Genomic DNA, 21,221 nt, shown 5'->3' with positions numbered 1-21,221 from the left:
TTAATGACATCATTTTTGTTAATATTAGGTTCCCAGACTGCTAATGGTGCTAAATGCCTAGCGGACTCGGGGCCAGGGGCCACTGACCCTGCCCTAATGAGTGTTTAACAGACAGAACAGACACTAAAGTTGGTGTGTACGTGTACTTTATCATCAGTAAGAAACATCACTCTGTGTGTGTGTGTGTGTGTGTGTGTGTGCGTGTATGTGTGTGTGTGTGTGTGTGTGTGTGTGTGTGTGTGTGTGCGTGTGCGTGTGTGTGTGTGTGTCCCCTCCAGGCGTTCACAGGCACCAGTCCCAAGACCTCTCAGGGTACTACTCCCTTCCCCCAGGCAGCGTTGGCCAGATCACTCCCTCAATGGGCTGGTGAGTCTCTCTCTCTCTCTCTCTCTCTCTCTCTCTCTCTCTCTCTCTCTCTCTCTCTCTCTCTCTCTCTCTCTCTCTCTCTCTCTCTCTCTCACACTCACACACACACACACACACACACACACACAGTTGTACACACTGACTGTGTCAGTCCTTGTACTTGAGATGACCTTGTCGTAACAGAATAACTTCTTTACATCAAAGGAATTCATTGACTTGATTTTTGTGAATTTGATGTTTAAAAGTGATGCTAATGATAATAACCATGATATTAACCCTTGAAATAATGGATATTTTAATATCAAAATTTCAGAATGAATGTACTGCTTTAACTAAAGGCCTCTTGGCAGGGTTGAGCTTATTTTACATGCACGCTCTTGGCTAAAAGTCAGCTTATGTCCACTTCCGCGTTCAGTGAGTTATCACCTTGGTCAGATGGATAAAGTCCAAACTCAAACACTGTGACGTTCATTCAGCCACATCAGACTCAGATAAGTTAAACCAACTGTTGTGCCACACAGACTTTGCTACAGCTTGAATTAAGTGTATATATCAATATCACTCTTCTAGTTCATCTTTTTGCATCAGGGGGCCCAGATCATTGTTTGGTTGTTTTTTTTTGTTGTTTTTCTTTTTGTATTGGCAGCAAATATTATGGTGCAGCAGGGCACAATGGTGAATTTTAACAGAAGAAACTTCTTATGTGGTTCAGCTCAAACTCCCTGTTTTTTCTCATCATTTAGGATTGTATAACCTTATTTCTAAAATATTCACTTCACACATAGATTAATCAAGATATAACTTTCCCCATAAGCACTCCTGCTGTCATAACACATCATCATTATCGCTATTTCTCAGCATTACATACACACACAATGACCTATGGCAGTAGTCCATACATCACGGTCTCACCTGGTGTCAAAGCAGCAAACTCAAGGTCCCGCTGCTATGGAAACCACCCTCTTTGATCCTCTGTTTTTATGACTCTTGCTTTGACCTGCAGCCTCTGGTCCAAACAAAAGGAATGTGGAGAACTGCTAAATTTAAATGACACCTCCTCCAAAATGAGTGAAAACTCAGTTATAGATGCTGGAGTCCATCTAGCCACAAGTGAATCCTCTGATTGCACATACTTACTGACTAAAAATCAAATTATGAGACATAATTTGATTTAAAACTGCATATTCATGCCAAGAAAAAAAACATTCAGTGAGCTCAAGTCCTGCAATATCTTGTACAAAATATACCGCTTGATCACGGTGAGGAGGAATCTTAGGAATGTGGGCAGGGGCAGGTAGATTAAGATGAGGTCACAAAAAGCTGAAAATTATACATGAAATTGTGTGTGCGTTCTTGGCTTTTATCGCGTCATTGTTGATTTACAGTAGCAGAGCGACTCTCAGCCTGCATCCATCCTGGTTTAGATTTCCACAACCGTTGTTTATGTGGACGGAGCAGCAGCAGCGGGGACGTCGAGAGCGTTTCGCCATGTGGGATGTCTGTAACGGCCACATCTGTTCCACATTCAGACGTTTTATTTTTCATCAGCTGAATTAAGAGTCGATTATGTGCTTGTGATGTCCTGCTGCTTGATTGTGAACTTTTAATGTCAAGCTTCCATTGATTTACGGATCAACAAAAAATCCAGTTATTACAACCTACAGTATCTGGATAAATCCCCTGCAGGAACAGTTAAAGGCTTACATCAAATGTCATGGAGATTTGGAATGGAAGCTTAAAACTTTTGCTTTTGTGTGTTTATGTCTGTTTTTTCATATTTCTGTAGGAATGGCTGTGTGTCCCCAGATATTACTGTGTGTCCCCAGATATTACTAAAGTCTGTGATTTGCAGACGTTTTATCTTTTTCTGACAAGAACACTTCACTATGGATTTTCTCAAGTATTATTAACAGCTAATCTCCTTTAACCCAGATTATCTGCTTGTTCTGGCCCCTTGTAGTGAGCTTTTCCAGTGAAGGAGGAGAAGGAAAGAGAACAGAGAATAACTGGTTAAATGTCAAACTTGTTGTTTTGACAATTAGCCTGCTCTCGTCTCCTGTCCCCCAACAACCTCCTCCATTCGTCCTCTGGCGTGATGGGTTGGTTTCTTACCAGGATCGAAGCATTTTTGTTAAAATGTGTTCAGTTGTTTTTAGGTATTTATCTCAGAAGACATTACTTTAACAGGAGCTGAAGCAGTTGTAATCAAGCCTTTTTAACTTGCAACCCCGATAGCTGAAAGCTGCAAATCACTATGGAAACACACCCAACATAGAGCAAACCCTGCCCTTGTTGCTGAATTATCTCTTGACATTCATACGTCTCAGTCCTCCATCATTGAGCAGCAAGAATGTGGGAGGTAGAAGATTGGTTGTGCCTATAATGTCAGTTGACAGAAAGAAAAGTCTGTACAGAAAGTTGGAGCCAAAATTCGCATTTTATGGTCAGTTTTGTTCTCTCAGACAGTAAAATTGTTCTCATCCTTGCTTTTGATAAATACCTGAGGATCCAGGCATCTTCAGGTCGGTCGTGTTACGTGACAGAAGAAGAAGAAGCAGGTTGGAAACAAAAGTATGGAAACCATCTGCTTTTGCTGTCATTGACTGATGCTATAGCTCAGTATGTAGCCCTTTCAAGGCCTCTGTTACAGGACTCGGCACCTGCATGGATGTACACTGTAGTTGAATTGGTGGAACAGATTGTCCTACCTCCCAGCTGGCAGCAGGGTTAGGTACAGCCAGAACGGTGGAACAGGTCTTTAAAACAAAGCTGTTGGGTTTTGCATTTCTGTTCAGTAGAGTTGGTGTGCTATATAAATTCACACGCTTGGGGTGGCATAGCTCTGGCACTGTTTGGTTCTGTGTAAACAAGAAGAGAATGTGGATGGTGGGATCAAGACGATATTACAGAATCTTAGTGTAAAAGTGTGTTGTCATACTGATCTCCTTAGAATGCAGCTACTATCGCAGCACTTTCAAGACTGGAATGTTATGTTGATGTTATAGGAGTAGAGGGAGACGAGGGATGAAGGAACTACTCGTTTAAAAGTCCGTTGCTGTCAAGTTAACACCTTGCCTGTGTGTTACAGAACATCGGGAGGTATAAATTCACACCTGGTGTCTGCATGACCCCAATATTGTTTGCAGCGAGTCTTTTGCAGAATCTCCGTGTAGTGAATCAAAGGAAATTCACAGCAAAGGTCACTGAAAATACATTGCCAGCATACCTCTGTCCAGTCATGCCTTTACATGGGAGGGATGTGTCTCTGTTTAAGTATGGCGTCACTGCCACTCACCAGGATTGTTTTGTGTGTAGCAGGGTGCTTTGGTCCAAACCGTCCAAAACACAGTGATAGGTTTGTTCATTCTGAGTCGTGGTGTGTGTTTCTTCCCAATGAGATGAAAAGTAAACCGTCTGTTTAGTTTGAACCACCGTTGTCTTGAACAACACTTGACCTTTGTTGTGCTGTGACCTCAGTTAAAGCGGGATTACGGTGTTAATGGCCCTCCAGGAACTGAGCCCAGTGATCCCTGGATCTCCTCCCAGCAGAGGGCCTCAGCTCCTGGGCTATATTACGTGGAGTGTTGCCTCTCGGGGCTTAAGAGTGGACACAGTTGCGAGGACGAGAGGGAGATGAGACAAGGAAATGTGTGTGATGGTAGCGTGTGTGTGCATTCATTGAGACATGGGGTTGAATCAGTAAAGGGGGAGTTGTATTGGCTCTCAGGAGGTAGATGTGTGGTTTTCTACATATCAAAGGCTCCTGCTTATATCCCATCCCCACCCTCCACCTCCCATGGTGTGCCTGTGTCTGTGTCTGTGTCTGTGTGTGTGTGAGAGAGTTTCTGCTCCGGGTAAGCCAAGTATTGACACACAGCTGTCAACAGTGCTGATCCAGACTCTCCACAGGGGTTCGATGTGCATCACAGCATCACAAAAGGTTCCATATAACTGACGCAGACATGATGAAAATGTAAAAAGTGGGAATTGTGTATTTGTTGTGGTCACTGACAACTAAGAAAAAGTAATGTACAACGAAAAGCATAGTCTTAGCAAATACAACAATATACCCTTCTAGTTCTACTGTATCAGTGACAAACATGTAGGGGTTTTCTGTAAACAACTACTTCATTACGAGCAATTATATACCAGATGTGTCATCAGACATTGCTCGTGAACACATCGTATAAAACCTGCTCAAAGAACAAGAATCACCCAAAAAAAAAACAGAAAAAGAGAACATACCACAATGGATAAATAGATGAGTGCATAGTAAATAAACACAAACACTAAAAATCAAACAGAAATAATAATGAAGAATAATGTAGGATGAAAAGACATGTTTGTCTGTAAAATGCAAACAGAGATGATGACTGGAAGACAATCTCAGAGTTTGGGCTTGAACATCTTTGTAGGGGAATATTTAAATGTTGCTGTAATGTAATCATTGAATTGTATTGCAATTAAGAAAAGAAAACAACAAAGTCTCCCTGAAGTACTGATTGTCCCCATGAGGATCAACAAACTTTCAGCAGTAAAGCTGTTGGCATGTCTCTCCTCTGCTGTGCTGTGGCAGGCAGAGCCCGCCAGTCTACCCTGCCCTGTCCTCCTGTGGATTCAGGCAGACCTACCCCGCCAACCTCCCCAGTGCCACCTCCTACTCCAGGTACCGTAGCCATCCGGCTGGACCGAGCCAGGCCCTCGCTGACATAGAGAAGCAATGCTCCGCATCAACCACTCCTGTTCTCACAGCACATTCAAAATTCCTGGACCTGTTTTCCAGTTGCCATCGACTTCTGTGCTGTGAACAGGACGAGTTCTGTGTTTCACTAAAACGAGCTGTGCGAAGGCAAATTTAGCTGAGCTGAGCTGCTGGCTGCTGCAGAATACAGAAGGCTGACACACACACACACACACACACACACACACACACACACACACACACACACAAAACAACCCTCTCCTTGTTGTTGCACACTAATTCTTTCCTCCCGAGTAAAACTGAGACTTAAGAGAGCAACAAGAGTTTGACAATATCCTCATATTGTACCGCCAAGGATTTTGGTCTTTGCTGCAACTCCAATCTGAGTCATTTGATCCTCAACCATTTTTTTCACAGAATAAAAGTCAGTGCTCGCTCGCAACAGACAGAAGCTTTCTTGCCACAGCGCTTTACCTGTTTGCCAGGTTGTCTGCTGCATCTCAAACGCGAGGAGACCGTAGCGGTTTAGAGTGAACCAGCCAGTCATATGATTAGTTTTAGACCTGCATGATGCATCACCAGGGAGGTTGTCTCAAATGGTTTCAAATTGAAAACATTTTTAAACACTTATTCTACTTTTAATGTAATTATTGTTGATATTAGTTGATCCTGTAACCTGAGTCCCACTGCAAAATGCCTCCTCTTTAATTTGGTCACATACGCTTAAATCTGTATCTGTGTCGCCTGGACTTGTCAAGTGTACGAGACCAAACAGCATCTTCATGCAGGTTTAAACAAACGATATGAACTTTTTTTTCAATCATTATTTGTCCAGATGTGTTCCCAGATGCTTTTTGCTGCTTCCATCCATCAGACTTTCTTTTGTCGCTGATTCTCTAGTCTTTAAAGGTGCTGAAACAATTTGTGTTAAGGAAGTTAGAAAGTATATTGTAAAGATAAAGAAATTCAGAAGTGAGTTCCCTAAATGGTTCTCTTAAGCCCAGATGTGTAGCTGTGAGCTTTTGTCGGACGGTGATTATGTTCCTCTTCCATCCTCTCTGTTAGGCTACAGCACCCTCTGGAGGTGACAGATGTTACATCAGGCTGCATTAATGTGAAAGACTAACCCATTCTAAGCTCTGTTCTCAGCGGGAGCCTGATAGTTTCAGGTTGTCGCTCCTCCTGTGAGTTTGTAAAGGCAGTGAACATGATTTTAAATTGTTGCTGGAGGTTTTCAACACATTATGGCTTCTTGCTCCAAGCAGACTTGTTCCCAGATTGAATCTACTGCGGTTAAAACGACTCCTGGTTGATGTACTATAGTCAAGTTTCAGTGCTCAGATAACCGTCTGGAAGGCTTTTCATGCTTTCAGGTTCATCGCTTGCTTTGACGCTCGCCATCTACTCCACCTCCCCTGACTGATGGCGTTTCTTTCGGCTGATTCTCCCACTGCTTCTTGTCGTCCTGCTCCATCAGGTTTTCTCACCCTCTGATGCTGGGCCCATCTGGCATGCATCCCACAGGGATCCCTCACCCTGCTATAGTGCCCCCCACAGGCAAACAGGAGCATGATCAGTATGACAGGGGCATGTATGTGTAAGTACGATCTGAATTTCTTGCCACGCTTTTGTTCCTTTTCTTTTTTTGTTCACCGTCTTTCTCATATGGCCCTTTTTCATCACTTGCCTTTAAATTATCCTCTTTCTATCTTATAAATACCAAACAAATACATATTCATTTTTTGGTATCAGTTTGTTTACATTGTTTAAAAATAAAATATTCTCCCTCATCATCATAGAAGTGGTAACCTTGTGTAATATTGAGTTTATCTTAAGAGATGCAATTTTGTCCTCTAGACAAATTCAGGAGTGCTCTTTCTCCTCTTTCCAGCCTTTGTACGAAGCTAAACTAACTGGCTCCCAACTGTTGCTTCATATTTCTTGGACAGATTTGAGAGTGATATCACATAAATAAATACAAATAACTTATAATTACTTTACCCCCCCCCCCCCCTTAGGAAACCGCAACTGGAGGCAAAGCGGGAGAAGGAGCCCAAGAAGCCGGTCATCAAGAAACCGCTGAACGCCTTCATGCTCTACATGAAGGAGATGAGGGCGAAGGTCATCGCAGAGTGCACGTTAAAGGAGAGTGCCGCGATCAACCAGATCCTGGGACGGAGGGTGAGGGACACACATACACACACACACACAGAGATACGAGTAAGAGCAGACTAATCCTGTTTCCAGGTCAGTCTGTAATTTCACACATGAGGAACATGAGAGGTAATGAGAAATCTGTTCCCCTCACACGCCGGTGCTACTGGAGATCATCACAACACGGCCGGGTGGTACTTGGACCCTCAAGAATGATAATGAAATGGATTGTTATCAGAACTCTCAGAATGTGAAGGCAAAAGAATATTTTTAACTTCAGCTTCAGCTACCTGACGCTTGGTTTCCCCTTTCCCAAGCTGGTCTCCCTGTCTCACGTTGTTGTTTGATGACTTTTCATTTGTTGAGGTTACTTCACCAAAACTCACCAGACTGTGCACTCAACAAGATAACAGCTAACATGTGACACTGCCATAAAAAATCCTAAATTCCTGTGTGTGTGTGTGTGTGTGTGTGTGTGTGTGTGTGTGTGTGTGTGTGTGTGTGTGTGTGTGTGTGTGTGTTTTTTTCTAGTGGCATGCGCTGACCCGGGAGGAGCAGGCCAAGTACTACGAGTTAGCCAGGAAGGAGAGACAACTCCATATGCAGCTGTACCCGACTTGGTCTGCCAGGGACAACTACGTAAGGACTTCCTCCTCTTCTTCTTTTCTCCTCTTCCTCCACACTCACTCTCTTGTTCATGATGATACTGGTTATCAACCAGAAAGTGACAAACTTTCTAAGCTGATTTGAAAGAAAAAATAACCTCAACAATGTAAAATAATGAGGATTTTGAGACCTTGGCTGCAGTGGGAACCATCTCTAGAATAAAGAAGTCGTGGTTGTTTTTGTTACATGTCAACTAAAAATACAAGAAGAGTACAAAACATTTTTTGATGATCTACTATAAAGACACATTCTAATCATTATTTTAATCCAAGCAGTTAGAACAGTAAGCTGTAGACATAATTATTCAACACATTTATCAGAAAGAGCTCCAAAAATGCTTCTAAGGGGAGAAAATACAGAAAAAAGGAAGGAAAACGTGTTTCTAAAGAGCTTTTTTCTTTTCAACTACAATGCAACAGTTTTTGTTTTGTTTTTTTAATCAGATTTTTGGCTGGACTGGTAACGGGCTAGCACAATAAATGCAGACACACCTGGGTGATCAAGTTATGCCACTGCTGCAGCAGGTCAAGTCTTGGAGTTTCCAAATGGATGCTGCTATTTTCAAAATTAAATGATGTGAACTACTCTGTATAACTGAGCTGTTCTCAGTTACGTTCTCTAAAGGAGTGTTTACATCAGTTTCACTTAACAGGGGGTGTGCCCTCCGTGTTGTCGCTGTCGTGACAGTTCAGATCTCTAGCCTGGAGTCCAATAAAAAAAAAGTCACATTTCTGCTTCAAACGAAGTGTGATTTATTATTAAAAAAGCATGACATATGATTAATCTGAAAGTCTCAGCAAGAACAGATCAGCTCAGTCCTCCTGCAGACTTCCCTGTTTAAACTCAAACGAGTTGTCATTCATTAAGTCCAGATTCCCTGTAAAGATCAGGGATCTGAGGGCAGCAGTGGATGACAGACCTGGAGCTCCCACATGTCCAGCAGGTCCAGAGAGAAGTTCTGGGCTTCCGAAAAACCTCTCCTGGTCCTTTAACAACAAATATTACTTGGCCAGCAACAGACATTTGCAGATGAGTATTTGATATCCAAAGAAATTCACATTATAGATACACTAACCACATTTTCCCCACTTTGACATTTAGCCGTATAGTGTTTCATATAGTCTTGCTTGAGATCTTCATGAAATATTAATAAGAAAGTACCATCTGTGACATCTCATCCAATATTAAGTTTGTCATTTATCAGTTCAAGGAGGCAGACAAACCGCAAAATGTACGAAACATCTGATGAGCAAACAGCCAACCACTCGACTTCTTTGCTCTCTGATTGGGTTCCCTGTAAATGACAAAAACAGAGCAGAATCTAGAGCTCAGTAAACCAGAGCAGGGTGAAGCGGGATTGATGACCTTCGTTGTTCCCACCTCAGAGCTGAGAAGTTACTTCTGCTGCCTCAAAAATATGCATGATCATTGACTCCCAGACCTGTCAGTCAGACATCGTCAAACATTACAGCCCACTTTTATGGCATGAAATGAAGGAGTATGTTTCCCTGAATAAAGGAGGGACTCGAACCTGTGGGGTGCATGTGTTAGTCTTACTAGTCTGATGTATTGGGGGATGTGCTGTATCTGGGCTGCTGTGTGCCTCTCACTTGTCAGTTTGCTGTTGAACTCTTGCAGGAGGCGGGCCTTAGCGGGGTCGCAGGGGAAAAGAGTAAAGCTGATTGGGTAGGGACACATCTTATGGTGGATTTATGCCTCTGTGGTGGAAAAAAAAAACAAAACCTTAATTATGTGAAGAGCTGCATGAAAGAGGTTGTGGGGAAAACCTGTGCAAAGTTTGCATGTACCTTCCAGAAATCTTGACTCACACTCATCAGCTTCACACGTCAGCTACGACAGCTGCAAAAGGAGAGCGGAGCCAGTTGTGGATACATTTCAGCAGGTTTTGCATGTTTCTCTGGTTAGTTTTAACAGTAAAGACGGGATCACACAGAGGTATAAATCAACCCGTTTGCTCAACTAACAGAGAGCAGGGCCGCATGGCTGGCCTCACTGCCTCACTGCCATTTATTTAATGTTTATTTCTGGAGAGGAGGCAACAGCACCTTATTAGTATAGTCAGACAGCAACGACACACATGGTATGATCACAAGATGAGAATGAATCAATCAGGTGATTTAAAGGCTGCTTTCTGGTCATTTTAGAGCTGTTTACGCTTTCCTTGTTTCTGACTGAGCTGAACTCTGCAGACAGGCAGGCATGGCACATGGTGACACTTTACCTGGGCTGTGGTTTATAACAAGCTGAATGAGCGCCTTACTTGAAGCATGATACATACAGGCTTTGATCGTTGTACTTGTGCTGTACTTTATATTCTTTTAGCTGACAGGGAGGCAAAAAATAAAAAAAATCACTCACTGTTGAGCTTATTTTTCAAAATAAAAGTTCCGAATGTAAAGTTCTTTCCAAGAAGGTCTGAGTGTTATAAACCAAAGTTCGAGTAAATTGTGATCATAGGCATATTTGCTGAATGCATGGAGCTTTGGGCATTTTCTCATAAATGTATAACACTGGATGCTGGTTGCTGGTAAACCGCTACTACAGTTTATATGTTGATATTATATCTAATCATGACTTATTTTCACAGCATTGAACTGGGGACTCTTGGGAGATAATAACTCAACAGTGACTCCCATTGGAATGTTCCGGAAGTGAATTTCCCACTCATTTACTCTATACTGACATTCCTGAAAATCTTGACATAAAGAATTTGAAACCAGGAAACTATTATGACTTCAAAAAAATGCTGCTGTTTTGGCTGATGAAGGTTTACAACAAATGCAAATAAAAATGGTTTCTCAAGTTAGGCAGCGTGCAGGAATAAACCTGGAGCTCATACCAACGTACTTCAAGAAGAATCCTGATCGTAAAATATTGGATTTGGAGTGAACAAAAATTTAGGAAAGCTAAACAAAAACAGGGTACATTTAGTTATTATCTGAGGAGTTGCCTACCCCATAAACCAATGCACATAATATTTCTGATCTTAAGTTTACCAGACCAGATTAATCACCATCTGCCTGCATAATGTTACTGTTTAACATGCCAAACTGAGGGTCTCAAATTGGAGACAACGTCTTAAGAAGAATTTAATGGAACTCATATTTATTTTATCAATATTCTTTCGGGGGGGGGGGGGGGGGGGATACCTCACAAAAACTGAAAGCACTAGAGGGGCGTTGGTGGCCGGGGGTCCAGTGGTTGAGAAACACTACTCTGCAGAGAACATGAATGGTATTTTCACTTCCAGAACGGCACTCTTGAGCACTGCAAGCAGAAACTTTTTGCAGTAATTGTGCATATTGACCCTTAAATGTATCATTCTGCAACAGAAACGTTAACTTTGTCATCGCAATTCCACGGGAGATCCAAAAAAAAAGATGTTTCCAGAAACACTGTTCATAGCTGCTGAGGAGAAAGAGAACACTGTGTGCAATGCAACATCAGGGCATCTGGGCTGTGCTTAAAATATCTCTTGCATTTCAAGAACCCCTCACTCACTCCAACCCACTCCCACCCCCAAGTCCCCATCAACAATGCATTACACAGAACAGTCACTGGACCTCCCAGCAAAACAGGAAGCACCACATATCACCCCCGCAGCTGTGAAGGATTTCTCCAGCACCTCCACACACACATAACAGAGCCACACATGCACTCATACACCCACAGACTTCAGAAAGGTGCAGTTGCAACCACAGGGACAATGCTCACAGCGTGCTGGGGAGGGTAGACAGTGTAGTGTAGGCGGTAGATTCCTCTACCCACATCCTTCATCTCACCCAAACATGAGGCCTCACTTCACCATCACCGGATCTCTGTTAACAGTTGTGATGTTTACCTCAGCAGTCACATACTCCTCTTAAATTTCTATGAAATGAGATTTGTACATATGACATGTTTTTGGAGAGTTGTAGGTCTCCTTTTCAATAATTACGTTGGGCCGAATCCAAGTTCTGCATGAATTGTGTTTATAAAAATGTTAAAATTGCGAGTCGTTCTTCAAATCTTTCTTGCTTTTTTCTTGCTTTTGTGGAAAGGTTGCCTGGTTGCTGCTCTTAGCTTTGCACCTTTGTATTTGAAATAGATTTATGTTGCATAAATTGTTCATATGGTGAAGATTTCTGTTAAAGAAAACAATTGATTTCAGAGGCTACAACTAAAGGAAAGCCATCTAGCATTTTTAGCAGACAAAATCATTCTTAATCACATCTGCACAATCCCTTTATCTTAACTAATGATAACAATTCTGACTGTTTATTTAATTTATCAGCCACAGTCAAATCTCTGATAGTGAATCTACAGCAACTGAGTCGTTTCAACAATCCAGCCAGACTCATGTCTCCTGGGGTGGGATTTTTTTTCTCTCCCACAGGGCAAGAAGAAGAGGAGAAAAAGGGAGAAGCAGCAGGACTCCAACACAGGTAACTGTCACATCTCACCTTTTTCTGCTCTACCCTTGGAACAAAACAATCAGCAGCCAGTGTCAACTTTGCAATATATGTGAGAGTTCGGTTGTAGAGGAGCTAAATTTTGTGCCGCTTTGACGTCTTATTGAGGCAGGATGTGTCTTGTCAAACCACCCACTCTGCTTTCCATGTAGTCAAAATGATAAACACCATAATCCCCGGCGCATTTATGTTGCGATTAAGCTGGTTGGATTTCAGAATGTCAGACAGACATCAGGTGTTCATCAAAGACATTTCCCATCCCTTATCTTAACCTGCTCATTGATGATAATGTAAATGTAAATGAACACACAAACTTTTCAGGAAATACACTGCTTGCCTGGCTCACCTTCTCTCCTCTGTGCGTGCAATAGGAACCAGCTGACTGCTGGTTAGCTTAGCAGAATAAATGGTAGTGGGTGGGAAGTGTTAGCAGTTAGGAAGTGTCAGAAGTCATCAAATATTCCCCTCTCCAAAACAGTCTTTGCTGTCATGAAAATAACTTTTCTTTGAAATAGGTCACATGATGAGATATGGTAGTTTCAGAAGCAGATACATAGCTTGGACACAGCTCCTTTCCTGACAAACCTATAGTGAGCAGTGATTTCACACAGAACTTCCAAACTTCAACCAGCACATCAGAACCTTGTTGAGCTACTACTAATCGTGCCCGAAATTTGGATGAGGAAGATTAGGATTACTTCCTGGACAAGCCAAGATCCTCAACCCTAACTACTTGATTTGCTAGCACTTCCTACCCAATATTATTTATTGCGCTAAGCTAACGAGCGATCAGCAGAACTCTGAGGGTCAAAGCTCCATAACGTACTCACAGAGGACAGAAGGGTATCTTATCTTCTTGTCTGGTTCTGGGAGGACAGCAAGTAAGTATATTTTCAAAGAGTTGGTGTGTTCCTTTAAATGGCATTCATGTAGCTTTAGTAGAACATCTGGATATTTCTAGTTAGGAAGCCAATTAATAGCAGAACAGCTGATGAATGAGTCTTTGATAGTGAAGCTGTAACAAAGCAGCAACTGAACTACTTTTTGTGCTCCTTTGATAATGAAAACCTAGCAAAATAGAAGATTTTCAGAGGGTTCCAACAACAACGTATGAACTATATTTCTGGATCTCAGGAGTATTGAACTCCTAAGAGAAAATTGTCTGTACTAACAGAGCGTCACAGCACGGCTGCCCTCACCGAATCTGTCTGTATTTCTCTGTATGTCCTTACAGCCTGTTACCAGGATGTCTGACTTGTTTAACAAAGCTGCGTCTGTGTGTTTTTTTTCTGATTGTTGTTGATGTTTCGCTGTGCTGCAACCAGCTACTAACAGTGTGACTTGATGGCTTTCTCTGAATGGACAGCGCTGTTGATGCTTTTCCTTTCTTGACAACATCTTGTTTGTCTTTCTTTCCTCCTCTTTTATATCTCTGCTCTCTCTCTGTCTTTACCCTCTAACCTCCTTCTTTTGCTTCTCTCTATTTTCGCTTTTCCTCCTTCTTGTTTTGTGCATGCTGTGCGTCACGCTCAGACCCGGGTTCGCCCAAGAAATGTCGAGCTCGCTTCGGCCTCAACCAACAAACGGACTGGTGTGGTCCCTGCAGGTGTGTACCGAACATCCACCCCCATCCATTCCATTGCGCCGCACTGCCGCCGCCCATAAACCCCTCATTTGTCCTGCGGTTAACCATGATCATCAGTACCCCCCCCCCCCCCCCATGAGTCTTAGTTATTCAAATATGTATTCTGAGGCAGAGCTTCCCTGGAGGCGGTGTCATCAATCTCATGTTCACAAGGTGTCTTAAGTTTTACTCCGCCAGTGAGGAGCTCCGCCTTGAAAGAATATTTGAAAATCCAGTCTAAGCTTTGCATGCCCTTCTGTCACTAACCTGCTGCTCTGCACAAGCTCTGCAAGAAGCACTAGGACACACCAACTATGTCCGAAGAGAAAAGCTTTTTAACTGGAACAATGGGAACTGGGCTGGTAGTGGAATGTAGCATTCTGTGATTGTCAGTATCAACCACTCATCATCTCTTTCAAGATGGCTTTCGGTCTGTCCGTTACAATAAGCTGGTTTCCATCCGCTGGTTTCGATGCATTTTTCCAATTTGTGCATAAACATTTTGGAGGAAAAAGACGCAAAATACTGCAAAAAAAAAAAAAAGCTATTACCGTAATGCATAGGGGGGTTCAAGAAGTTGGTACTCCAATAAAAAGTAATAAAAATGCAACTATGTGGAATGAAAAAAGATTTAGCAAATAAAAGACTTCCTGATATCCTGTGATTCAAATGTCACTTGCGGAATGAAAGAAATGGCAGCAGGAAAAATATCGAGCTTGTGTGGACTGAATAAGTGGCTGCGAAGTTAAACCTGAAACACCAGGCCTGTCCAGCGTAGCACGCGTCACTGCAGTGAGTAATCACCCAAAGCGTTTGGAGCAGCTACAGTGAACGTGCTTGTCAACCACACAACTCATTTCTGTTTTTTCCTTTCAGCACTGAAAATGATAGAAACTCCATAGAAACGACTGTTTTTGCTTCAGGGTGTGCAGAACAAACAGAACCCGTGTGTTTGCTTAAAAGCCCTGGCTACCTGCCAGTGACATTGCTCACGACTCCAGTGTGTTTCAGGCATTACTGGAAATAAAACTCGAAACAGACCCTGCCTGTGCTCCAACTCTCAGGTCATCTTGTTCACCCTCCTCTGCAGTGGTATGATGGCTCCTGGTGGCAGTACTAGCATCCCCTACTGCTAATCTGGATGAACTGCTATCAGTCACATGCAATCAGTGCGTGACTGGGAAACACATGAATTTGCATTTTCCCTTACTGATTAAGCTAAAGTTCGCAAAACATTTGGATGGAAACTCAACTGATGAATAGAAATCCTGTCTAAGGGTAAAAAAAAAAATGGGGGAAAAAAAATCCTGTAGTGTAATCTGCTTCTTTTCTGAATTGAATCAATTAATTTCAGTTCAAGTAGCATCAGGGATTACTGTTCGAGGGTCAAAGGTTATGCACAGAAACCTTTTACTTTTAGACAAGGAACCATGTGTCACCAAACCCTTATTTTCTCCCGCTCCGTCTTCTTAAGCAGGAACCTTCTATTATCACACATTACATCATACAGACCGTGTGCCTTAAAGGGAATTCCACTCAGTTAACAGTCTGAGGGTTTCACAGTGGTTAGCTGGCACTGGCGGCATCGAAGAGAAACGCTCCAGTAATATTAAACGGCTTTCACATTTTCTCAATGACTTGAAGATCTGCTCGAGTTTAAAGTGTAATTTGAAAATTCCTACATGGAAATAAGAAACCAAGGCTGGAGTTGTGTGTTGGGGGCTCTTGTGTCACCTCATGAACAGCACAGTCACAGACAGGAGAAGAGTAGGGATGCAATTCTTTCCTCCCCAGTCAGTTCTCCTCTCTTACTGATGTGTTTCCACGAACTCTGTACGGATGCGGTATGATGTCATCATTCCTGTATGATCCGGCTCCCGTTCAAGTCTTTGCAAAACTTGAACAATCTCAAGAATGAAGCCACAGAACTTTGTTTTATCGCCGTCGACAGTCGCCCTCCAAACCAAAGCCTCGATACTGAACACTTTCTGTCGGCGGGATTTACTGATATTGAAAGCTGAAGGTGAAATAGCCTTAATTTTCTCCATGTATTATTAGTCAGAAGCAGCATTTTCACAGAGGGGATACAAGTTAACTTCACAGCTGATGGATCAGAGACGCGGCTACACCCGCTGGGTGTTCTTCTGTACAGACAGTGAGGAGTCACAGCAGCGTCATATTCCTGTTGTAAAAGCGTGGTATAAAATGGCCGAGGGAGAATTGAGCAAACTAGGAAATAGAAAGGTTTCAGGGCTAGAAAATAATTCTGAAAAATTGGAACCCCGAGGAAACTTGGTTTGGATTTAGGGATATCTGGGTGAATCTATTGAATAACCTGCCAGAGTTGTGTATCCACACTCAGATACGGCGTATTAGTACAACAGCTGCAAGTGTTTTTCCTGACCATTTCACATCACGGTGACAGCTTAATCTCTGTGAAGCAGGAACATTGCAACCCTGTGATAGAATTCATTAGAAGCACACTGTTACCACTCCAGACTGTTCTGTTTTAGTGGCAGCGAGGGTTACAGTAGGCCAGCCGTCAGCGTCGCAGCAGGAGTCAGGAGTCTGTGTGGTTCTGCAGAAAAAGCTTCTACCACCACAGCACTGCAGCCACCCCTCCGTCTTCCCCGCCATCACGTCATGGAAATCTGACTGTGTTTCAGTTTGAGACAACAAAGGAGGTTGAGTGTGGTTAGGGCAAATCCTTATCACCACAGCTCAACACACACACTCCCTGCAGATTTGCAATTTGACAGCATTCTCATGCCCATCTGCTTTCAACTTTCTCCATTCATGCAATGTGGTCACAGGCGCTGTTTGATGGTGAACTCTGACATTTAGAAATCACTTTCTATTGCACTCTTCCTCCCTCTCCCTCTCTCTAAATATGGCCTAACGCCTTTCCTTGCGGTTAGACCTGGTGACTCATATCATATTCTGGTAATGATCATGGGATCCTGTTAACTGCTTTGATGCAGCAGTCAGCCGTACACAAATCTGCTTTTAAGTGAAACACTTAGCAAAGCCCGGCACAACACTGCTGCTCTCCTGTCAAACACGGGCATCCAGACCAGGGTCGTGTTAATGTACAAGGAGCAGACAAAAAACCTGCAACACCGGACTGTTTACTGCAGTAAATGCTAAATGTAACTCTTCGTATGAGTGTGAGCGCTGCTCACTATTCAACACAAGAACAGTGGTGTTCCCTCCTCCCACAGAGGGTTAGTGGCACTCTTGTGTCTGCTTTAGTGGAAGCGGAGCCAGGAGATCGTTAGCTTAGCATTGCTAAGTCTGGAAACAGCAAGCCTGAGTCTTTACAGTTCAGAAATACACAGCTCACTAATTATCAGGTTATCTTGTTTAATGGGGACACAACAAGTGTGTAGTGTTAATTATATCCATAACAACAGTTTACGCTAAACTCGTTCCGGCTACTTCTCGATGCTCGCAAATACTTCATCGTCTCAGCAGGAAGTCAAACAAGATCTCACTCAAAAGTATTTATAATCCTGTTGCAGTTTGAGAGACGAAAAAAATATATTTAAAAATCAGAATTGAAAATAAAAGTTTTAACGTTTGGTAACAGACACACAATGATTTACTATGTTAATTAGCTTGCAGTTCTGTTCTATCTTGAAGTACCATTTTTTTTACCACAAGAGGCGATAGTGAGCAATGTCTGCCCTTGTTCCACTTTCATGTTACTGACTAACTAGACAGACTGAACTGGTTTGAACAACTGAAAACAGACCTTTAGTGCAGCTCATGACGACACAAACCACACGGACACATTTACAAATGGATTTGATTCGATTGATTTATCACTCCTATGGTCTGACATAGAAGCGGGCAGCACAAATGATGATTTTAAGATGGGTTTTCTCCACCAGCTCTCAGAGTTTCAGCTCAAATTTAACAGAAGATAGAAGCATTACGTGTTCTTACTTATTGAATAGTAATTATAGGAAATAATCAGTTTTTGTTTTCTGCATTAGTGGTGCTTTGGAAATGAGTGGCAATGATAGTCATAATGATCATGTGTCCCTGTTGAGTGTGAATGACGCATCTGTACTGACGCCTGCTGACGTTTACCATCCACACTTTATTCACAGATAACTCTCTCTGACTGTCCCTAGGAGGAAAAAGAAGTGCATTCGCTACCTTCAAGGAGGAGGCTGCCCCAGCCCAACTTCTTCAGATTTAAGTGCTATAGACTCTCCCCCATCTCCCTCCCCCTGCCACCGCCTGTACCAGCACCAGCGCCCCCTCTCCCCGGTCTGCTCCCCACCACCGACCTCCCCGTCAGCACGTCTCCCCTTGTCTCCACCAGCGCACACACACTCACTCACACGCTTACCGCTGGAGAAGTCCGCCAGCAAGCGTAGCGACCTCCATCAGAGCGCAGCCAAACACACACACCTGGAACTGTCCAGCAGGCAGACGCTCAGCTCGACCACGGCGCTGTCGGCCGCCAAGGCAGCAGGACTTTCTCTCAAAGTGTTAACGGAGACTCAGTGACTGTGCCGGTCCACTCACATCCCTGCTGCCGCTCACCTCCACTTCCCCCAGAGCCCAGAGGATCCACATCACACACCTTCATACTCATCGCCATGTTGTCTCAGTGAGAGGACTGACTGAAAGTACCTGGGTGTTGTGTGATGTCACAAACTAGATCATCTACCTTCTCCAAGCCTCCTTCAGATGCACCGTCAATGATCAGGCGATACTTGTCAACCTGAAAGTCTGGATATGTAGCAGTGTCTCACCGGAACCTGAACAGTTAGCAGCCTGGGATGTTCATCTGGATAGATGACCAGCTTTTCAATAAATGATCGATATTAATCTGGCAAACATTTTACCAGTCGTCCATTTCAAACCAGTCCCAGTTTAACTATTTGCTGGTTGTTTTGAGAACAACTTCTGTAAACGATTCATACAGAAGCTGATGAGGAGCACTTGAACGCACCGTTGCATTTGTCTGCCGGTCCACTGAAGGATCGGCCAGAGCCTCCAGCTCTGATGAGGGAGACCCCCAGAGGCAGACCTGCGCCGGAGGCAGGATCCATCTAGAGGCTAAACACAACAAATTGGTTTTGACTTCATGTTCAGTGATTAAACTAAACTGAGATTAATTCTGCCTGGAGACCTGCCTTTGAAATAGAATTTCACAAATGATCTTCTCTCACCTGCTGACAAGCACACAAGGGTTTGCAAAGGAGCTCTGAGGAAGCCTGTTTCTGACGGGGAAAAATAAGATCATTCATTTTCCCCCAGTAAATCATCATAATCCGATCGAAAAATTATTTGGATGGAGACTTTCATTTCATTCACGACTTTTTTTTATCTCTTAATTTCAACTTTTTATTTCACAATTTTGACTTCGTGTCTCATTATGACTTGCCATGGTAGCGTTTTTAATACCATCGCCAGGTTTTTATCTTTTCTCTGTCCTTCCCTGGCAGAAACGGGTTTCCAGAGCTACATGAACTACATCAGTACAGATGTCAAAACACCTGATTTGGATTAACGGTTTTCACCTCCTCACACGGCATCACTTTGACATATTATTCACCCTCTGTTACTATCAGACCAAACCATTATACCGTAATAGGGGAGCGAAGTCCAACACTCAGCCAGCCAGACCGGTAGGACCTCAACTATGAAGAGGGATGGATTCACTCTTTAATTTGCCATTTTCTGATCTTCAGTTTCTAAACTTTTGCAGCTCTGACAAAAAAAAACACAGCATGTATTCCAAAATTCCAGTTACATGACTTTTTTTTTTTTTTTTTAGGCACTTTCAGGCTGTCAGTCTCTTGCTGTCTCAACATTTCAACAGTAACCTTTTCTTCCTGTTTTTCTTCTTTAGTTTAAAAGAATCCGACGTATTTGCTGGTGGGGAACTTCATTTATTATAATTTCTCAGCAGTTTTCTTTTGACTGAACAATTTGCAGCTCTGTAAACTAATCCGAGACCAAAAGGGTACTATTATATTACATTGTGTTGTAAAGTTTTACAAGTGTTGAAATTCCCTATTATAATTAAACTTTTATATGTTTATGTAAAAAAAAGTGAAATAACTAAAAAAAAAATATATTCTTATAGTCTCAGCCATTTCTTAAAGCAATACATTTGTTTGTCCTCTTGTGCAGATTTTTTTTTTGTGTTATTGCGTCTGAATTAAAATGTTCTGTATGTTCCAACTTCAATATAACAAAAACACATTTTGACTAAAAAAGGCTTTAATATTCCTGTTAAGCTTGCAGACAAACTGTGGGTTGTGCTTTTTGTACAGCAAAACTATTTTTCCTCCAGCAGAGGGCGCTCTTGTGCTAGAAATAGCTCGCTTCAATTCGAGGATGTCAGTAGTGAACACTCCCTCAAGATGTCTTCTGTATTTTTTACGTTTCAAATTCCTCTGCTGTATGACTTGTTTTGGTTTGTTTGTTTTGTTTTTGTTCGATGGATTAAAGTTGTTTAAATACCTAATCCATGTGTACTGTTTTAAAATGAAAATATGAGAGCACGCAGGCCCCAGAACCCAGGCCTGCATACATGTACCTTGGGAAAAGCAGATCAGTGCCCTTTCCCTGGGTCAAACGTTCCGGTATCTGCTTTAAATTATAATCTCAATCTGTGTGGTGCCACTTCAGTTTCACAAAAACTCAATTGAGTAAAAAGGCAAAGTTCACATTGAGCTTGCAGACTAACTGAGGGGTACGGCTCTAAAAGCAACACTACGTAGCTCCAGCAGAGGGGTCTCAGGCACTACAAATGTCTGGCCTGTGTAATTCTCTTGGAAAGTGCATCCATCCGTCCTTTTTCTTGTGTTTATCCTGTGAAGTGTTGTGGGGGGGCTGGAGCCTATCCCAGCAGCCTTCAGGCGAGAGGCGGGGTTCACCCTGGTACAGGTCGCCAGGGCCAACACAGACAGACAGACAGACAACCATTCACACTCACAGCCACACCTACGGTCACTTTAGAGTATCCATTAACCTCGTCCCTTCTTGATGTCTTCGGACTGTGGGGGGAAGTCGGAGAACCTAGAGCGCAGGTGTCAAACTGATCCAGTAAAGGGCCGTGTGGCTGCAGGTTTTCATTCCAACAGAGGAAAAGCAACACCTGAATCTACTGAAATCAATCAAGCAATCATGTCCACACAGCTCATTGGCTGGATCAGGTGTTGCTTTTGTTTGGCTGGAACGAAAACCTGCAGCCACACGGCCCTTGACT

The 21,221-nt window shown here is 42.8% G+C and overlaps 1 protein-coding gene and 1 long non-coding RNA gene across 12 annotated transcripts in view; one reads left to right on the top strand and one right to left on the bottom strand.

Moving 5' to 3' along the window:
- The window catches only part of tcf7 (transcription factor 7), a 71,331-nt gene extending 50,860 nt beyond the window's left edge, over positions 1 to 20,471 (top strand). Inside the window, exons 5-13 of one of the 10 annotated variants that reach the window (XM_086225611.1) lie at positions 279 to 366; positions 4,943 to 5,032; positions 6,546 to 6,665; positions 7,087 to 7,249; positions 7,754 to 7,861; positions 9,527 to 9,574; positions 12,285 to 12,333; positions 13,894 to 13,966; positions 18,124 to 20,471. In XM_086225611.1, the coding sequence (XP_086081737.1) occupies positions 279 to 366; positions 4,943 to 5,032; positions 6,546 to 6,665; positions 7,087 to 7,249; positions 7,754 to 7,861; positions 9,527 to 9,574; positions 12,285 to 12,333; positions 13,894 to 13,966; positions 18,124 to 18,505 (1,121 nt within the window). In that variant the 3' untranslated portion in view covers positions 18,506 to 20,471. Of the gene's footprint in view, positions 1 to 278; positions 367 to 4,942; positions 5,033 to 6,545; positions 6,666 to 7,086; positions 7,250 to 7,753; positions 7,862 to 9,526; positions 9,575 to 12,284; positions 12,334 to 13,893; positions 13,967 to 18,099 lie in introns of all 10 variants that reach the window. The other 9 variants (XM_086225615.1, XM_086225613.1, XM_086225612.1 and 6 more) reach the window with 9 other exon arrangements.
- On the bottom strand, positions 8,742 to 21,088 carry LOC147248443 (uncharacterized). 2 transcript variants are annotated; one of them, XR_015119403.1, is made up of 5 exons: positions 20,961 to 21,088; positions 9,697 to 9,748; positions 9,499 to 9,606; positions 9,269 to 9,329; positions 8,742 to 9,182 (listed from the first exon to the last, which is right to left on the bottom strand). It is a non-coding gene; the product is annotated as an uncharacterized LOC147248443 (long non-coding RNA). The 2 variants fall into 2 exon arrangements; XR_015119402.1 differs by having other exon boundaries at positions 20,957 to 21,038.
- Between the last annotated feature and the right edge of the window lie 133 nt (positions 21,089 to 21,221).

The sequence above is a fragment of the Aulostomus chinensis genome, chromosome 15 (assembly GCF_037954235.1).
Source record: "Aulostomus chinensis isolate RoL2024-O1b breed Wild chromosome 15, RoL_Achi_v1.0, whole genome shotgun sequence".
In the NCBI taxonomy this organism is placed as follows: domain Eukaryota; kingdom Metazoa; phylum Chordata; class Actinopteri; order Syngnathiformes; family Aulostomidae; genus Aulostomus; species Aulostomus chinensis.
This window is presented reverse-complemented; position numbering and strand designations above follow the sequence as displayed.